The sequence below is a fragment of the Epinephelus fuscoguttatus genome, linkage group LG14, assembly GCF_011397635.1.
Source record: "Epinephelus fuscoguttatus linkage group LG14, E.fuscoguttatus.final_Chr_v1".
In the NCBI taxonomy this organism is placed as follows: domain Eukaryota; kingdom Metazoa; phylum Chordata; class Actinopteri; order Perciformes; family Serranidae; genus Epinephelus; species Epinephelus fuscoguttatus.
The window spans coordinates 25,975,911-25,996,396 of NC_064765.1; the positions used below are offsets into that span (position 1 = coordinate 25,975,911).

General features: G+C 41.0%; 1 protein-coding gene across 6 annotated transcripts in view; it reads right to left on the reverse strand.

Moving 5' to 3' along the window:
- dlgap2a (discs, large (Drosophila) homolog-associated protein 2a) overlaps positions 1-20,486 on the reverse strand; it is a 221,366-nt gene that overhangs the window by 33,650 nt on the left and 167,230 nt on the right. For 3 of the 6 annotated variants that reach the window (XM_049595246.1, XM_049595249.1, XM_049595250.1), the window contains 4 exons: positions 12,313-12,381; positions 11,023-11,182; positions 9,791-10,007; positions 1,358-1,417 (listed from right to left, as the gene is read on the reverse strand). In XM_049595246.1, the coding sequence (XP_049451203.1) occupies positions 1,358-1,417; positions 9,791-10,007; positions 11,023-11,182; positions 12,313-12,381 (506 nt within the window). The remainder of the gene's footprint in view (positions 1-1,357; positions 1,418-9,790; positions 10,008-11,022; positions 11,183-12,312; positions 12,382-20,486) is intronic. The other 3 variants (XM_049595248.1, XM_049595247.1, XM_049595251.1) reach the window with 3 other exon arrangements.

Sequence of the window (20,486 nt, forward strand, 5' to 3'; positions counted from 1 at the left end):
CTTGCCATAATATGAATTTTAACAGTTGTCCAATAGGGCTGTCGGCTGTGTATGAACCTGACTTCTGCACAACACAACTGATGGTCCCAACCCCATTGATAAAGCAAGAAATTCCACTAATTAACCCTGATAAGGCACACCTGTGAAGTGGAAACCATTTCAGGTGACTACCTCTTGAAGCTCATGGAGAGAATGCCAAGAGTGTGCAAAGCAGTAATCAGAGCAAAGGGTGGCTATTTTGAAGAAACTAGAATATAAAACATGTTTTCAGTTATTTCACCTTTTTTGTTAAGTACATAACTCCACATGTGTTCATTCATAGTTTTGATGCCTTCAGTGAGAATCTACAATGTAAATAGTCATGAAAATAAAGAAAACGCATTGAATGAGAAGGTGTGTCCAAACTTTTGGCCTGTACTGTACTGTATTTATAGGTAATCCTTGTGAGCTAAAACCTCAGGCCTCAGACTGTTCTGTTGCCAATGTTTTTTTCTACTTTTGAGACGAGCTGATGTCAGCTTGTGACAGATTACTTAACAAGGTCATCTGCTCCAGGCACGCTACACACACAAGTGTTTATATTACATACACTGCTACATGTAGCTACATGCTAATGTCAAGGAAACATGTAATCTTGGTTGCCAATGTTGAAAATTTCTACCCAGTTTTGGATCATATACCTGCTGGAACATATTGGTTCAGAAGCTTTACTGATTTTTCACGGTACAAAGTGCAGCTACACTTTGTTATAGTCATTCCCCGGCTGCGAGTACACTGCTACATGTAGCTACATGCTAACACCAGGGAAACACGTAATCCTCGTTGCCAAGGTTGTTATTTCTCCTATGATTTCAAATCATATTTTTCCCAGAACATGCCACTTTGTGAAGTTTTAGGATTAAAAGCTTTTATTGGTGATTTTTCATGGTAGGAAGTGCCACAACAGTACCGTTACAGTCACTGCTTGACTAGTCATTGACTAGACATTGACTAGTCAATGACTAGTCAGAGCAGACTGGGCTTCTTTGAGAGGCCTTCTTAAAGAGACAGGCACTAAGACTGAGCCTCCTCAGACAAAGGGTGAATACAGTTGTTTCAGCACAGACAGTATAAGGAAAATATTTTTTTTTTCATTAAAGCATGTAAACATGTTCTAGTAGAAACCCAAGACACAAGTATGAACCTGAAAGTGAGCATAGGTCTCCTTTGAATGTGTTAATGTGTGCGTAATTGCAGGTAATAAACATTTATATATGTGCTCAACAGCAACTTGCCTCAGGGCAACTTGTGCTTTATTTAAATAATATCTCTCCCATTGCAATAGAGCAACGGAGGATGCCCCAGGTAGCAGGATTACCTGGGGTTTGCTGGGGAGTCCGATCAATGCTGCAGGTGGAGGGGAGGCAGAACTGGATCCCTGAAAACAAGGGAGTGTGGTGGATATTCAGAAAAGTGGGCATTTCTGCCCAAACATTAAGTTCAACATCCTGGGAGTAACTGCAGGCTAGGATCATCCTGCACAGTCAGACGTATAGCAAAATCACAACAAAGAATAAACTAAGACACTGCTCCTGAAAAAAATGGCTTCAATATAGAGGCACACTGACTAGGAAGTCCATGCTTCAGCAAAGCACCATGATCAGAGAGTGACAACTGCAATTTTGTACATGTGCATATTAAGTAATCAGAACTCATACAGTTTTATTTTTGTTATCTTTAAATATTTACCAGGATTATGCATCTCCACAAATAAGATGACCAAATGTATGAAAGAGATTCCAACAACCATTTTTAATGAAATGAAAGCTGACTCGTGTCCAGGTCTTGTGTACTTCCACGGTTCAGGAGTGGGTACAGTTGCAGATGTTCTTCTTGTGATCCACACAAAGGAGGGATCAATCGATATTATCAACCTGGTATGAGATGAGATTTCTTTCATCAGTTCAAGTTAAATGTGGCTGATATGTTCTAGATACCAGTATGCCACCTTAATGAAGACATTTGTGAGTTATAGTAAAGTAAAAATGCATCGTCATATCTGATTGATTTCATTTTTTGATTCAGTATTTTAAATGTCATCTAATAACTTCTTCTGTCCAATCCCTCTTCTCAGCCTCCTAATTACTTTGCCTCTGATTTTTAGTCATTCTGCCTTAGATAAAGAAGACTTAATCTTAAATCATGAAAAGAAAAATCTGTTATAAACTGCTAACAATGGATACAACTGCTCTACATGAGTTCAAATGATAATTCATATACGTTCTCCCCATATAATATATGTGGCAAGTGCTTGGTGAAGTGAAAGATTATATTCATAATCATAATATTTGGTGTTGTTTAACCTTGTAATTGGAGAATGTTTCTGCAAAGGTTAGCACCCTATTATGCTCCCTTAAGCTGTTTGACGTTCACATAATTATTTGAATTGCTTTTTGTATACATCTACTTTCATGTATTGTGAGCTGCAGTAGAAGAGTTCACGCATCTAGCATGCCATTGAGGTTACTGAATTCAGATGTAAAGCCTTTTAATAATGTAACAGTAAATCTTGTGATCTAAACAACACAAGGTCGGCCTGCGTGTCTAGTTTTCTCTGCAAATTATCTTCAATTAAGCAAACATTTCACAGCTACTCAGCAGCATCATTCTCTTTGTTCCAAAGTTCACAGGAGGAAAAGAGCCTGTTATTATATGCCAGTATAGTTGGTTATTGCATGACTGAATCCTGAAGCAGATTATTTGCATTATAGCTTATGAATAAACAAAATGTCACTGCAGTACAGGGTAAATTATGTGCTACTTTTAGATAACAATTTTGCAAATGAAAAGTCAAACATGGAAGGGGTCCAGGGAGGAAAAGAGTGGCGAGTTCGATGCCGGTGAAATGAGCAAAATGAATACAACAGTACAACCTAATTAACTTCCCGACCCTTTGAAAACCTTTTAGATTCAGTCAATTTAGCAAACTTTCATAAAGTGCTCTGCACACATTCAATTTAAAACAACACACAGGAAAATCCTTTTTCTGGCAGCTCACTGATGTTCAGCTGAAAGATTCTTTCTGTTCCAGCGCACTTTATTAGAGCACAGACTTCAGTGGGCGATTCCATATAGAGCCCATTAATTGGACAGATAGCACAGATATATCTTGTGATTTGCCTGGCTTTTTAGCTGTTCGTTGCTGGTAACAGAATTATGCGTCTTCTGTGGTATGTAGGCTCCTTTCATTGCACTGAATATCAAAATGAAACAATGAACAGAACCAAATACTTACAATGAGGCACTGAATATGAAATGCACAAATACTGAGGCCAACTGTCATGCACCATTACAACATCATCTTCATCATTCAGGGTCACACATGTTAAAAAATAGCCACATGTTGTACACCTCTTTTCAGGAAGGAACACAATTCAACATGTCATTACACTTAATACATTCTCAGTCTTTGATTCCTGAGCATTGAGATGATATCTTACAGTTAAAATTACAATATCACCTCTCAACAAGGCCGGTTATTACTATGGTCAGATTAATGAACAAATTTAGTTGATTGATTGTGATTTTTTTATAGTTATTGTCCAGAAAAGATGTGTGTATAGACTGTATATAAAGACGGACAACGTGTTTCCACTTCCTCCCACTCTACAAAAAAGAAGCCAAAATATCTCGATCCATCCTGCACAGGTGACGTCATTTGGAGCCAGAGTCTGTGCAGCAGCAATTGGGGAGTGGAGTCATGGTATCAAGTTCCCGCCCATACTGTACGACCCACTGCAAGCAGCTCCACTGATTGTGAGCACACCAATCGACATGACATCACACCCCCATTTTATAGCATCAAATAACTAATTAAAACCAAACTTATAAGGAAATGAACATTTGAATATGCATCATGATAAGTACTACCTAAAAAGACAGAAACCATCTTTGTTTTTTTTTATTTGATTTGAAATTTTTTGTTTGGCTCATGTCCTTTACGCTAAAATAGAAGGGGGCAAGGTTGATGACCTATAATACAGCCAGCCACCAGGGGGTGATCAAGATGTTTTGGGTTCACTTTTGGGGAGATCCAACGTATCCTAATACAATGGTTTGCATCTTACAAAAATGTACATACAGTGGTTTGTATGATATGTAATGATTAAGCACCTCACAGATAGCATTGTCATGTTACATACATGTAAAGTTACCTACATAATGTAAAGTTATGCACTTAACTTAAAGTTACAAATGCAAAGTTGCGTAGGCTAGGTTTAGGGAAAGGAAAATGGTGACAATGTACCTTAAAATATCTTAAAGTTCACTTCGTTTCACACTGTTTTAACACCGGTCTTCTGGGGGAAAGTTCTGTGTTGTTTGACACATCCTTTACCCCAATCTGCCTTCATACGCAGACTTTCACGCTTTATACTTGTTCCTTCTCCTGTCAGCACATTGGTTACATGTTCACAGCTTTCCCAATTACTTGGGTTATACAGAAATTACTGGCTCATGATTACATGTGTCATACACAAATTGTGATGCATTACGTTTTGTAGGTGTACCTACTAACAGTGCATAAGAACAGTCTGGGAGATGTCATGCCATCCATCCTTATATACAGTCATTGGTTTATGTGCTGTATGTTTGGTAGCAAAGTGTATGTGCATGTAGGTTACATGAGACTGTGTGTACATAGAGGCTACATACCATAACTGTACTGGTTTGTAATCATATTTAAGCGTGATTTAAAATAATGCGAGTTACTTTCTATGATCTATTAACAGTACAGTATTCCAGCTCAGTCTAGGATTGTGCAAACATCATTCCACAGTATCATGTCCTTTTTCTTTATACCTGCAGAGTCCATCCAACAGCTCACATAGTAAACAGTATGTCCTTATAGTTATATGATAACTGCGAAGATTTACTTCACTCCACTCTAGAGTGACAATAAACAGAGAGCTCAAAATAAGTCAAGGAAAGGAAGGTTTCCATCATCATTGCAAGGACTGTCAGGCCGATACATTAGGCCATCTTGTCCGGAGTCTATGACAGAGCTCTGAAAGAGTCTCATAAAATAGATATGTAAAATGTCTGATGTAATACACTGATTGAACAAGAACATTCATTACTAGTGTATCCAATGATTAAAAAAGGCAGTACTGTCCTGGAAGATAATTCACATCAGTGGTGACAACAGCTTCAGAATAGTTCATACTGCTTTTGATAAATGTTTTTGAAGCATAGTTGTTCAATAAATTTGTCACCACCAAGGGTTCACCACATTCTTGCAGTATGGTGCATTCCTTAAATTATGGTTTCTTGCTGCTACCAATGCAGTCTTTTTTTCCTGGAATATTACTGCAGGTTTGTGTATGAGGAAGTCCTTACTTTGAATGCCAATGCTCACATGACATTTAGATCTGCACATTGCTCTACAGTACACTGGCAGCTACGAACTGTGAGCTATAAATATACTTTGAGCTACATTTTGTCTGCTGAGAATGAGGTATGAGCTCACAGAGTGAGGGACACGTATGTGATTTCTGCACTGTTGTACTCGTATCTCCCGCTCCAGAGTTCCACGCTGGCACTCCTGCGCATTGATTCTTGCCTCTGGCCCCTCCTCTGCCACCTGCACCACAAAAAGGCCTGTTCACTTGAGGACCTCTCCAGACTACCTGGGGTCTCTTCTTCCACAACTTCCCTATATTCTTGGGATACAACCACACACTCCAAGGTTTCTGTAATCATTTCATCTTGCTCCATGGGTGCCAGGTCCTCTGAGGGTATATCTTCGAAATCTGGTGGTGATGGATCTGTATCTGGTGGAAGAGGATCTGGGCCTGGACTTGTGGGCCCAAAGTCCATTTCGAGTGATGTATCAGGAGATACTGAACTAGGAGGGGATATTGTGACAGTGACTTGTGGTAGTGAAATTTCTGAGGCTACATCCTGAGGCATGTGAGCTAAGCGGTACTCCATAGCTGGATCCAAACAGACAGATTCTGTTGACTGTGAAGGATCCGAGGGACACACTGTTGCAGTGTCAACAGTGGGTAGAGATGAACTTGGACAATCTGATTGGTAGAAGGGTGGATCTAAATCCTCTGTATTAGATGGAGAGTCAACACTCAGGTCAAATGGCTCTGGTTCAGGGTCCATGAACACTGAGTCAAGATCATCTTGATCTAGGGAAGTCAGCATGACTAAGTCAAAATGGACCAAATCGGCATGATAAATTGGGGTGGTATCAAGTGGTTCAGGAAGGGGTGGCCACTCCGAGTCTTGGGACTCTGGTTCAGTGTTGGGCTGAGTTTCTAAAGAACTGGTGGCAGAGACTGATGTAATTTCCTCTGGGGGATGGTCAGACGGATAATCTGGAAAGGTGACAATGGGATCTGGACTTGCGTCACTGTCTGTTGGACTTGTAGGAGAATCTCTGTCAAGGTATTCTGACACCACAATAGATGGACATATGATGTCAGTCTCTACATTACATGGTGTAACAGTATCAAGATCAATTGTGTGTACATCACAGACTGAGACTGGGTCCTGACTAATGGGGTTGGACGAGGACACCATGGGTAGGTCTGAGGGTTTTGATTCTAATTCTGATGGGTCTGCAGGATCTGGGTTTTCTAATTCTGAACATGGTAAAGACACAGCAGTGGGGTCTTGAGATTCTGGATCTGGCTTTTCCACAATGACAGGATCTGGAGACTCTAAATCTGAATCATAACCAGGTTCATCAGGTGGAGACACAGTAACTACAGGAACTGGATATGGCAGCTGTATCTTATCCCTTTCAATTAGTTCTGCGTCTGGGGATTTCATGTCATCAGGGTGAGATGGTTCAGTATCTGAAAGGGACTCATTAGCTGGGCCTATATTTATTAGCTGTGGAGAGACTGCCATTTCTTGTTCCTTTGTCACTAAATCCTGAGGGCTCTTCAGGGCTGCTTCTGAGGAAACTGGCACTGTATCATGAGTGGCGTGTGGCTCATTAGTGACCACGTCAGATGATCTCACATTTGCATGGTCTGGTAGTTCTGATTCTGGTTTAGCTATAGTGGTCAGAGCAGTCACATCACATGGCTCTGATTCGGTTGCTCTAACAGAGCCTGGAAGAATTGGATCCAAAGAAAGTGGTATGGCGCTCTCCACATACATTGACTGTGGACAGGCAAGAATGCTTGGGTCCATCGAGAGCTGTTTTGGCAGATTTCGGCGGGCGCCTTTCTTGTCCTCCTTCTCCTCTGGACAATTGACAGCTGCATCTGCAGTGCTTTGCCGGACCAGGACCTTGCTTCTGGCCTGGGTTCCCACAGACACTTTTGATATTTGGGGTTTCTTCTCTCTGGCTCCCCCAGTGCTGCCATCTGCTGAGGCTCCAAGCCCTCCCGCCCCTTCCCCTTCCCCTACCCTTTCCCCTACCCCTACCCCTATCCCTGCCCCTGTTCCCGTTCCCGGCCTTGGTCCTGTCCCTGTCCCTGCCCCAGCCCCTGCCCCTGCTGTTGCCCCTGCCCCAGCCCCTCCACTTAAACCTACCCCAGCTCCAGCAGCCATGTTGGCACCTTGAGGAGACCATGTGTTATAATGCTGCGTGAAGGTGTTGAAATTACTGTTGAAAGCACGAAGCTCTTTACAGAGGTCCCTCCTTAGATCAGCCAGCTCTCGACGCATGGCCGAGACCTCTTCCTTCCACTGCATGCTGATAGCTGCAGCCAAGGTAGCTGACTCTTTGATACTGGCCTGGATGGCTTTTGGTGATGGCCGTTCTGGGGCACTAGATCTGGGGGATCTGAAGAGGCTTGGAGAAACAGGCGGTCCAGAAAGAGGTTTGGCTTTAGCTCCCATGTTTTCTTGTTGATAAAGCCTTTCTCTTCTGATGGGGCAGCCTAGATCATCATGAGCCAAAGGGGCCGTGTCTGCCATATCCTCAAGTACACTGGCCTGGTCGGGTAAACAAGAGTCTTCCTGCACATAATTTCTGTCTGGAAGACAAATATAAATACGTATCTGTAATATGGCCACAGGTGTGAGCAGCTGGAGAGAATGTGCTTTCTTATTGCCACAAAGCAGTAACATCAAATCATGCACTGAATGTCATGAGTCAAAATAAGATAATAGAAATCTACAACTAAACGCTAACCTTATGATTATTGCCCCAATTCATTCATTTGTATACCGTAGATGTGTATTGAAGAATTTTATTCTAGAATTTTAATAATCTGCAACATTATTATACATTACAGTGTTGAAAACCAGTGTAACACTGGGAAAAGAACTCCCATTTTGACTCATTTTTGTTAATGGTTTACACTGCCTTCTCAATCTTAATTTGTAGCATGCATTCTTCACATCTTTTCAATGCACAAAGCTGAAACTTATAGCTCCCGGAACACATCACAGAGAATGGACAATATTTCTAATAAATGAGGTGTAAGAACAATCCTTGCATGCTCGTCTGCTTTCAGTCGAGGTAAAGAAATGTGTACTTTGTGCAATGAAAAGAGGCAAAGATGAGCAAAGCTTCCAAACCATTTCCCATTAATCAGGAAGTATTGTATGAACCCTATTGAAAAAGTGAGGTCCAGTTTGACAAATTGAATCGAAGCACCAATTGCCCCATGTCCAAGATAGAGGCAAGTCTATCACATACAAAACTCTGTATCCTAAAAATGCAAAGATATTTGAGTTTACTGAGAAAGCAGTGTAAGCAAACATTTATAGGTATGAAGAAATGATCATAAGCACAGCTCCAGATGGCCACACCTCTAACCCTCCCTATTATTGTCCAACTGATGGTGTTTGTTCGTGAATCTAATGTGAGAAGAGGTGGGATCCGCTCAGACCTCTCCTCCGGACACTTTTTCTTCTTTTCTTCCAACATTCTTCATCTGTACAAAGACGTATCATTTCCTCTGTGAAGCCAGCAATCACGGGAATTGTTGAAACCACCAGCAGCTCACAATTTATAATCAAGGCTCAGTATCAGAAATGAATGCACGTGTCAGCCGAGTAGCTTTAGATTTATTATAACAACTTTGCATATGTGATATATTTGACTAAGCAGTGTGACAATTTGTTACTGGCATATTCATTGTCAGCTTTAGATTATTCATTGTCCAGGTCAAGACACAATAATGTGCACTTCTGTAATGCGATCTCATTGTGTGTAAACATGAGCTTTGCAATGTGACAAAATAATCTGTGTGAAGTGAACAACTCGTGGTCGAAGAAACTTCATAGTATACGCTGTGATATGTAGGTGTAAACTGGGTTTACAATTAAACAATGCATACGTCCATTTCATAATTTCTTTGCCCAGTTCGCAATAAAGCTGTGAGTACGTTGACAAGTGTCACCCTGTGGCACCATAAAGACAATCAGATTTCCAAAATGTAGCGGAAAAAGCAGTCATGTCCCTATCAGACAATTTCCATTTGTGATTTTCAATAGGGTTCATAGCTTTACTCTCTGATGCATCCAGTGGATGAGCAGATGAAGCACTGTATCCAAAATACAGTAGGATGAACTAGCACAGCTCACAAGTGGTAGCTACGGTAATCATATGTCCATCAAAAACAATGGAAACATACAAGAGTGATTCATGCAAAGATATGAAGCTGTTTGACAGTACAACCAGTTTGCACTAACTGTTCTATATTCATCCATTAGCACACGTTGATGCCAAATGTAAGCTTCTGGTGTCAATTTGTAAAGAACAAAGGAAAATACCAACATCCAGGATGTCACACATTGTATGGTGCAAATCAATTTTATGTCCAGTTGCTCTTACCTGTGGTAGACCTGATGGTGGAGGTAACAGTGGAGGCCATGGGTGGGATGCACTCATCGTCTTGGGAGTAGCCAGCCTGGATGGCACGCAGATAGCTGTGACTCCGGGTCCTGAAGCAGCCGGGCAGGTCCAAAGCCTCCATGGCCTGGGATTCCACCTCACTGAACACTGACTCGCACACCGATTCAAACTGGCCGTTTATTTCTGTTTCACTCACCTGTGAGAAACACAAGCTATGAGTGTGCCGTCTACGTTGATAAGCAAGTGAGGATACATTTTTGTTTATCTGGAGAAATTAATTGCTTGGTTGTTAAACCTGACAGTGTGTACTCTGACAATTTCCCTTAAAATAAAAACAGGGCTAAAATCCAACAAGTGCACATTTTAATAAGCAAAAGACAGCAGAGAGATCAATAAAAATGCGTTTTTATAATGTCACAAAATTGTTTTTTTTTTTTGAGTGCTGCCTGAAAATTGTTCTGTCATATTTCCACACAGATAGATAAACTGTAGGCGATTTCCTTTTATTGCAGTAGCACTTAGTTTGTGTGAATACAACCAAACAGCATGATGTAAATTTTCATGAAAACAAGATCATACTGTGCCGGAATGTCTGCTGTGAAAAATTTGTTGTTGATGTTGATCAGAAATATTTCTGCTTGTATGTATTTTGCAAAGTCTTTGATACTGACTTGTTCCAAATGTTTGTTTACTGAGTAGAAATTGTTTGATGGCTATCACTCCACCCCCATTTGGCAATATCAAGAATCAAAGATAAACATCTTGTTCTATAGGGATTTTGAATTAGTAGGAGTTTAGTTGAGCTTTTAAGACTCTGAGCAAATCAGTATACCTCTCTTTTAAGAGGGAGATGAATATCTCAGCCACCCCCGTTGGAGTCTTTTAATCTATCCAGATAAACAATGTGCAATGAACTGTCATATAAAATAAGTGTAAGTAAAATAAAGACAGGAAAAAAAAGGATGTGCGGCTTCTAAGAAACAACAACTAAATGATATACAATTCAAGAGTCACAGTGAGAGTTAAAACTATGTTTGGACAGCCATGCTCTTAAACTGGGGTTTTAAATTAACAACCTTGTGGTGAAATTCATTTCACTGGAGACTCCCTGGGACATCCTCAGGGTCCCTCAGCGGCCCCCAGTGTACGTACCACTGCACTCCAGCACACAGATATGAAAAACTTTCCTAATTGAAAGGATGCAGACTCACCTGACTCACTTGGCTAACACAGCTAGCCTGACTGAGGGTGCTGACTGCCCGCATATAGCTCTGGTTCCTGGAGCGAAACTTGGGAGAGTTGTAGTTGGCAGAGGGGTCCAGGGCAATGCTTGGATGCATGTCCCTGGTGGCTTGCAAGTGGTAGCTCTGACTGAACAGAGAGAGAAAAGGAAAGGAAAAGCATGAAGGGAATGGGAATACAGCCACAGTGAAGATTTCTTTAGCAAGTCAATTAAATGTAATTTAACTAATAACCAAAGCAGTTTGACCAGTGGCTACAGGTGTAACATGATGACAAAAACAATTAAGTGTTATCAAAGGTAGCGGGCCTCCTCTGGGCAGCCTGAACTTGAGAGGGAGACTGGTTATGACATTGTGTCTCCAAAGACAGGAGCCTCGCTCTCTTTCTGTTTCTCTCCCCCACTACATAGACGTGTTCACCTGCGTCCTTAAAAAGGCAGTTCGATTTCTGTTGTGCTGAAACATCTAATCAATGCTTGGAAATGAGGGAAATGCAAATCAGGAGCTAGTTAGTGAGCAAGCACTTCAGAGAGCACTTCGGGGTCACCCAGGTAAATTAAATGTGCTACCCCAGCAGAGCAAGAGGGATGTTCAGAAACCCAAGCCTGGTGTGAAATCTGCTGGAGAGAACATGGAGGCAGAGAGAAAAGAAAAACAAAAACATGGAAGAAGAAAAGGCGCTTTAAGTAAACTAGAGAATACTATGTGAGTCACATTAGGAATACCAAAGTGAGGTTCCCTCTGCCAGATCCATTTCTAATGGCAGGCAGGGATGAGTAAGCAGTTTCTGGGCTTTTTATAGAGATAAACACTGGTGTTTGGCAGCGAGGAAAATGCCAGTGTGATTAAAAGTCCCCCAATCCATCTTGTCATGCCGTAGCAAGGCTGTGTGTGTTTGCAAAGTAATATCAACCTTCTAAGCATCCAAAGGTGTCCTAGGGCAGAAACATCCAGAGATTAAGTCTGAATGAAGTGGTAAAAGTTAAGATGCTGTAAATGGGGAAGAAGCATGCTGGTGCAATGTGTATCAGTGAATCAAATCATATCTACGTATATTGCTTCAAAGTGCCTTGTGCTTTGCCAGTATGAGCAGGTTGCCCCAGGTGACCTCTCATTGACTGGTTTTGAGTGTTTGCTCTGTGAGGCGCCCATATTGGGTATGTCAGCAGGGCAGCGAGCCAGCTGGCTCCGACGTCTGACCACTGCAACATGGCAGCAACAGAGAGGTAAGGGGAGGGGAGGCGCTGAGCCTGTATTCACCTTAAGTCTGCAGCAAAATTGGTGATGTAGTTACGCATGTCACTGTTGATTTTATCCAGGCGGTAAGAGCTGTGGGTAGAGAAGAAAACAGAGTTACTGGATCCCACAAGTGGGAGTTGGATGGATGTGACGTCACTGGGCACAAGTCCAATGGAACTGGCTCTGTATGGGATTTGTGGTGAGTTAAATGTTTGCTTGGGCGATTTCACCAAAGTGCTGCAAACATTAGGGTGATACAATATGACCAACATGGCCTTCGAGCAATGATAAGAGTGGGAGAATGTTGAAGGTACATCTATTTGGAAAACAGAATTGCCTGGTCATGGCAATATCTTCATAATGAAACATGTAGACACACAAGCAATGTAATGACATATTTGGAATATGCTTAAACAGAACATTAAGCTGACCTCATTAATACTGCTGCAACAATTCAAAGGTTTAATTGCTAATCTTTTGATCATAATTTTTTTTTGTTTTAATTGATATTAGTCGAAGTGAAATGTGCCAAATATGAGGAGAAATGTTCACTTTCTCATAAAACTTCTTTAGTTTGGGGCCCTGAACATTTTCAGAAATGGAGCTGTTGCAAAAACACCTCATGGTGGTGATGGCAGCCATTTTACTTTCTGCCATAACCTAATTCTGTATTTAGCAACATATCTCCTGAACCAAACATGATAACACAGAAAAGGTGAAGTCTCGTCCTATGTTTTAAAGGTCAAGGATTACAGTGATACCATGTACAACAATGGTGAATGGTAATGGTGAATTAATTGACGTCAGAGGGAAACTACAGTATCTTAGAACCCAGGCTCAACTTTTTAACATCATGTCTGTTGCATGCACGTTGTGTAGGATATTACAAGCTTTATCTTTTTATCATTAGCCCTGTCAGTGACTGTAAAGAACACAACAATATTTAATGTGAGTTTAGCAACTTGGCTTATAAAGAATGTGTCAAACACAAACCTAACTGTAATAATCTGTAATAGTAAAGGATAAAATGTATTTCAGAAACATGCCTATTTGTTGTCTTTGTTGTTGAACCTATCCCCTGTCTCCTTCACAGTCTCCTCCACATTGCCAAAGAGATGTGCAATTTGAGAAGGTTTTGTTTTGCATTCGCAATGTTCCCAGCAGCCTTCCTTATAGCCACAACATAGTAGTTCAAGGATGGACTGGCTTGCCTGTGGAAGAGTTGCTTGGGTCCATCCAACCCCAGTCTGTTGTAGATGGCATAATTGGTACCACCTCAAGCACTTTTCCTCAACAGTGCCCTGATACACTGCTCTTGGCCATTGACTGTGTAAAATAATAGACATAAGGGCATAAATCACCTATTTTGTGTAATCATGTTTGGTTCAGGACAAAGGATGCAAAATACATAATTTGTTTATGGTGGAAAATAAAATGGCCGCCATGAGGCATTATCATGATGGGTCAATTTCTGGAAATGTATGAGCATCAGGGTTCATGCCTTTATGAAAAAGGGAACATTATTTCCACATATCACCGAGACTATATCGCCATGTATTATTGCTTTTTGAGTTTAGTTGTGTTTGTATTTACTGTATGTACCTTGGCACCATTGAAAATGGGGGTTATCCCTCAATGTTTTCTGAGGTTTTTAAATAAAATAAATGAATGAATAAATGAGGAGTGTATGATGAGTTTTGTCACAGGGTGGGTGCACACACACACGGTCTGCCAGCTTTAACCAAAAGTTATTACAAAGCACTTGATGACGAAATGCAGCCCACTAAAACAATTACACTACATCATAAAATACACATTTTTTCCCTGTGTGACTAATTAGATTTGCTTAATTGAGCCAAATGAGAATTAAAAAACCCTACCTAACATCCTTCCCTGAGTAATGAAACTTAGTCAAGCTTTTTAGCTGACAAGATCAGATACAAGTGCACCGGCTGAGGCACATCTGAGGCATACTTCATCCATCCCTGCCTGTAGAGATGTCTATTATCACCATTTGAGTGAAGGGAGGCTGTTTTGAGAACGCTGGCCCTTTATCAAATCACGCCAGAACAAATTTCCTCTAATGTTTCTGATTGGTGCTAATGCACCTCCATTGTTGGCCAATATTAAAGCAAGGGATGATGGGAATCTCACACTTCCTTCCTTTCACTCTGCCAGTGCCTTTCTGTGGTTAAACAAAGCCCCGGCCTTGACAGCTGCTGTTGTGTGCTAATTCCAGAGGAGAAAGGTTGAAAGTAAAGCATTTGATTGAACGGTAGATACAAACAGAACAGGGACAAAGGACGGTTTGAAGCATGAAAAAAAAGGTTGCTGCAGGAGAGAAGATTTGGCAAGAAGGGTTAACGTTAAGTATAAAAAAACATAAACTTGAGAGCAAGTGGATAAGACTTGGAGGAAATATATCTGCTCGTCCAGAATGTGGAAATCAGATCTATGTATACTTTAGACAAACAAAATGCACTGCATGATGACCACATCTTCCCAAAAGTTCCGAGTGGTTCCCAGTTGGGTAGAAGATAACAAGTGGAGTGAATCTCATCTTGGTAAGGAAACCCTGAAGAAGGGAATATATGAAAAGAATATTGTATGTTCTGCTCAGACCATGGTCCAAAAGATCAATATAGCAGTTGATATCTGTTTGAATGAGACAATAGGTAGCAGGAGACAAAAACGTTCAACCTTTGACATAGTATTAAAGAAATATTTTACTGCTATAAAGAAGATCTTTCATAAAACCAGGCTGTCTATGCAGTAGAGAAACGCAAATACTTTTGAAGTTGTTGCTACATTAGCAGAAAACAAGAGAAAAAGGGCTATGGCATTTGTTTTTGCTCAACTGGTTGAAAACCTACAATTAACAGAACTCACTGCGCCGCACCGGACCAATAAACACTCCTGCTGGTGGGTGACGTTATGCAAACTCGTCTGTTTTGACATAGGAAACAATATGGCACCTGACTAGTAACAAACAGGCTCATATTACAGGTAAACAGTTGGTTAGAATTTGTTTCTGAAAACATTTGAGGCGAGAAAAGGCATTGCAGTAACAGAATCTTGGTTAATATTTTATCATCACTGCTTACTGTTTGATCTCAGTATTTTCAGCCTCCTTTCTACAACAGAGGAAACAGAATGGCAAACACTTCCTGTTCACAGATTCTAATATTACAGCCAAACAGTGCACTGAAATGTATTTCTTAGGACATTTGAGGCGAGAAGTAGGCAATGCAGTAACAAAATCTTAGGTTCATATTTGATAATCACAGCCTACTGTTTGATTTTTAGTCTCCGTTTTTACAGGATACAAAGTGGTACCCCTAGGACACAGAATGGCACCTACTTCCTGTTCACAGATTCTCATATTACAGCCAAACAGTGCACTAAAATATATTTCTAAGGACATTTTAGGGGAGAAACAGGCACTATATTAACAGAATCTTGGTTCATATTTGATCCGCACTGCTTCGTTTTACTGTTGACCTGAGTTTAAAAGAGACAGGATAGATAGAGGGGGTCTCTCTCTCTCAATCCGCTTCAACACTCTTTGCGAAAATGCGGACGTACAATCTGTGGTCCAAGCAACAGCCATAAAGCCAGCAAAAATCCAAATTTGAGCTGGGAGATAAGCAGGAGATCTGGGTGCTGGTAAGATGGCGGGAAGTTTACCACAGTTTATTAACACATATGACCCACACTGTTATGATACAAAGCTGGTTGAACATTGGGAAAGTGTTTCTTTAAGTGTTACATCCATAATGGCAGTTTAAAGTGTTGGGAATAAGCCTTCACAACAGAAAAGTGGGTTAACTATGCACGACACGTCCCACACAGCCACAAAACAATGCATTGGAATTCTGCTTTGACCTTGAGATCTGAGGGAAAAATGCTCATACCCAATGCTATCTGAATGAGTAATTACATTATGTCGAATCAGGAATTATCGAATGCTTTGCCAGTGTTAACTCTGATTAATTATGGTGCCTCCAGAAGCTAATCGTGGACAGGGGGCAAACAAATGTGAGTTATTTTAGAAACTGACAAAAATGGGTGGGATTGGCTCACGGTGTATAGACACCGGGCCAAAGTCATTTAAAGAGAAGTTAAGTTGCCGGAGATGGATGTTAATTGTTGATGTTCTTCTGTGCATATGCGTCAATGCAACCTGAGACATGACATATCATTACTGACTCAGTTACTCATTATGCTAATGGATAATAGTGAAACTTGCCACATGTCATTCAGTTCCCATCATCGTTAATATATCTTTAAACATCTTTGGCAGGTCCCCCCCCCCCCCAAAAAAAAAACTGATTCATATTCAATTTATCATAGCTGTCGGCTCTGCAGCTCACAGGACGCACAGGACCCCAGGGTGAAGTTGTAATGAAAGGAAGGGGGGGATGGGGGTGTGAATGATTATTAATTAAAACAATCATTGACATCTAACTTTCCCTCTAGTGCACAGGCTGTTCCGGCTCAGTGGGCCCGTGACTGTGATGTATTCTTTATTGGTGAGATGAACAAAGAGGCGATCCCGTCAACCACGAGAGCAACAGAGAGCTCGGAAGAGGGAAAGATGGAGAGAGGTGACACAACCTGACAGCCTGTTCTCACTTTAACATGATTTGCTTCAGGGAGCCGATGCTGTCAAATTTGTGTTTGGCCCATCTGAATGCCCCCGCGGGACATCAAATTGCTACGAGAGCAGAGGAAATCCAACCTGCGCCACGTCTGTCTTGAATCCAATCTAATTCCATCCCAACAAGCCCACGTCTCACGTCACGTAGCATCCGTGGGGCCTTTTATGTGTGGACTTAAAACAGTAACGGATATGGATCACGGCACGATGATGCCAAGAATAAAAAAACACACAAAAAAAGAAACAGAAAATAGACACACTGCTAAACAAATGATGAGAGATTAAGGTGCTCTGCAGACAATCTAACCATAATACACATCTATAATTGCATTGGACATGACTTTTATGTCAACTGTACCCAAATTAAATCTTCTTAAGATCTATAAAAAGTCGAGAATATATTTGTCCAAATGGATGATTTAAAATGTTAAGAGTCTAAAACAACTGTTGTCAGCAACACTGAGTATTTCTTCCCCTGCCGTTTGGTTTCCAGTCCCTTTTGGATTCTTTGGTATAAAACGATGACAGAGCAGGCGGGCTTGCAAACACGAGTGTGCAGTGTACCCTTTCATGTAAGCTGATTTATGGGAATTAAAGTTCAAATAATTCATACAGTCACCTCTTGCTGCACCTCGAAGCTGCCCATGTTTTCAGCTGTAGCAGTATTCAACATAAAGCTCTGTCTACCGCAACAACACTTAATCCCCACAGTATAGCCCCAGTACTCCTAGATTTTTTTTTTGCTTATTTTTACTTACAAATATCACATAACAGAAACATTTACCATCTAATTCACGTGTATTTTTAGGGCTGTCAAAATAACACATTACTTTCGATTTATTAATCACAGAAGAAATAACACTTTTAAAAAATGAATGCTGATTAATGACAGTCCATGGTGCCCTTTGTACCGGTGTATCACTGAAAGCCACAGTGGCTTTATCACATGATGGAGGCAGACAAGACAATGCTGCTAGACCCTGTGAGTGGAACATTTACATTTAAAAAAACGCCCGGATGGAACTGTTGATAGTAGCACTGTTCTCTGCAGTTTCTGCAGTAAGGTATTTTTCGTACCATCGGAGTACTTCAAGCCTGAAATATCACCTCAACACAAAGCATTTAGCAGCGAACCCAGAGGTCCGAGCTAGCACAGCCTCTGATGCTAGCGCTAGCAGCCAGCCTCGTAAAGCCATACTCGACCAGGTGTTTAGATGCAAACTGTGTAAGTCTACAGAAGTGACCGACTAACCAACTCCCTTAGCAAAATGGACTGCAATGGACTGCAAACCAGTTGTGGTGGTAAAGTGGACAACTGTGTCCAAAATCTAGCAGATTTACTACGACACATCTGCCCATTTTTTTTTTTAATACTTCACAGCAGATGTTGATGTATGTGATTAATAAGATTAATTAATCACAGGGCATGTAATGAATTAGATTACTTTTTTAAATTGCATGATGGCCTTATTATTTTTATTACATGATTATAAAGTAATTAAATAGACAGCTTGGCTAGTTAATTGAATTTTATTGACTATTTTAAAATACAGTACAGCTGTTTTATCACGTTGGTGTTAAGTAACTTGGCATTATCGATCCACTTGATGAAGAAGGCTTCCATCACAGGTGCTTTCTTTGTGCACATTTGTTTTCTGTCTTGATAAATAACGGCCATAAGCTTTGAGGAGATTATATTTCCACTGAGGTAAAATGATGTCGTTTTCCCGTCATGATTTAAATGTGCACACAGCAGCATCCTCAGGTAGCCAAATGAAAGCTGACGGGTGACTGCGAGACAAAGTATCACTATCACTAAAGTATTCACTCACTCTACAGCAGGAAACGGCACTTCAAAATAAAAGCTTGTGCTGACTGTACTTCATTAATAAAGCGTGCTTTTTATAAACTTCACACGTTTGAGAGTCACTTGGGGTCTATTCAATATGGACCCACGACCCTCTTTTGGAACCATTGATTTATACAGCATTTGTGTATGAATGATTCTGTCTGAATATAAGCATTTGATCACTGTAAGCGTGGTCACTATGAGAGGTTTCCACTGTACGCTTTTCTCTACTTATTTGTATCGGCCTCACTGCTCTTCTTGTGGTGCTGTAATGCTAAATTTTCCTCCTGTAATCAATAAAATGTGATCTTATCTAATCTTATCTCTTTAATTAGCATTTTAAAGAGTTGTGATTGACTGAGTGGGACATTTTACAGTTGAAACATTTCCTTGTCAGTGTTCTCTGTAATGAAGGCACTGTTTCTAATTTACTTCACACATATCTGTCACCCTTGTATGTCTGTGCTGCAATTTCTTGTTATTCATTGGTCCACGCATACGTCAATACCAATGTATATCTGCCTCTAGCTAATATTGGCTGATATATCGACCCCTGCGCTGCACCAACTCACATTGTTGCGATCAGAAGAAACGGATATGTCAGAGGATGCAAAAACTACAGAAAAATATAACCCATACATTTCCATTTAAATCCAACTGTAAGGAATCCACATTATGGCATTCTTAGAGTGGGTTCAAGTTTAGCATCAGGACCCCTCTGTCAATAGACTCAGAGGCAGGACACACAGCCTTATCCATGCTGGTCAATATCTTCCTTTCAGCAGAGCCCGGCAGACTCTGAGTCTAACCACTGAGAGAGCCATTATTTAAGGGGCCTTGGAGTACAATAACTTCAACAGATAGCCCTTCCTGCTGTTGCATCCTCATAAATCATTCACTGTTTACAGCTATTCAAAATGGATAGCCAGGGGAAGCTTTGCAAGATGTGGGAAAAGGAGCATACCTCACTGTAGGTGCCTCATACATTACTTCATAGTCTGAAGGAGCTGTTAAGAAGGCCAAACGACTGCATTCTCTGTGACAGATATCATTATGATCCTGCCTGATCACAATCCATAACATTCGATCTGTCATTATGTATCCTCAGGGATGAATAACTGGTGTATTACGTAAGTGTGTACAGGTATTGCCTGTGGCCTCTGACTGTAGACGCTGAATATCTCTGCTTCTTCTATCTCCTGTCATCCTGCAGAGAGACGTCACAAACACTCTGCCATAGACGCTCATCATTAATTCTGTTTGTGTGCATACATGTACGTGTTTTCATCAGGGTCAGGTTAACAGTATTAGCAGATCCTGTGGGTGTCGCCCGCTGCGGTTCCCAGCTTCCAGGGAAAATGCTGTTCTGTACGAGAGAGTGGCAATTTAAAAACCTCAGCTGAATGGCAATGAGCACGGGGTCGGTGGCGCGAAGAGTGAGAGACGAGGATATGACAATAAGAGTGAGGGAATCGTCAGCGTTAGTCAACGCGTGTATCGCTGTCTGTTACTGTGACTGTCTGACATAACACACTGCAGCTGTGTGTCTGTTAAGGGGCGACACAACACACTGAGGTCAGACACAAGGTCGTCTTTGCATAATGTCTACAGTTTATGTCAGATGATGGACCTTTGGGCTCGTGCAGACCAGAAGCAGAACAGACACGCAGTGCGATTTATGCAGAT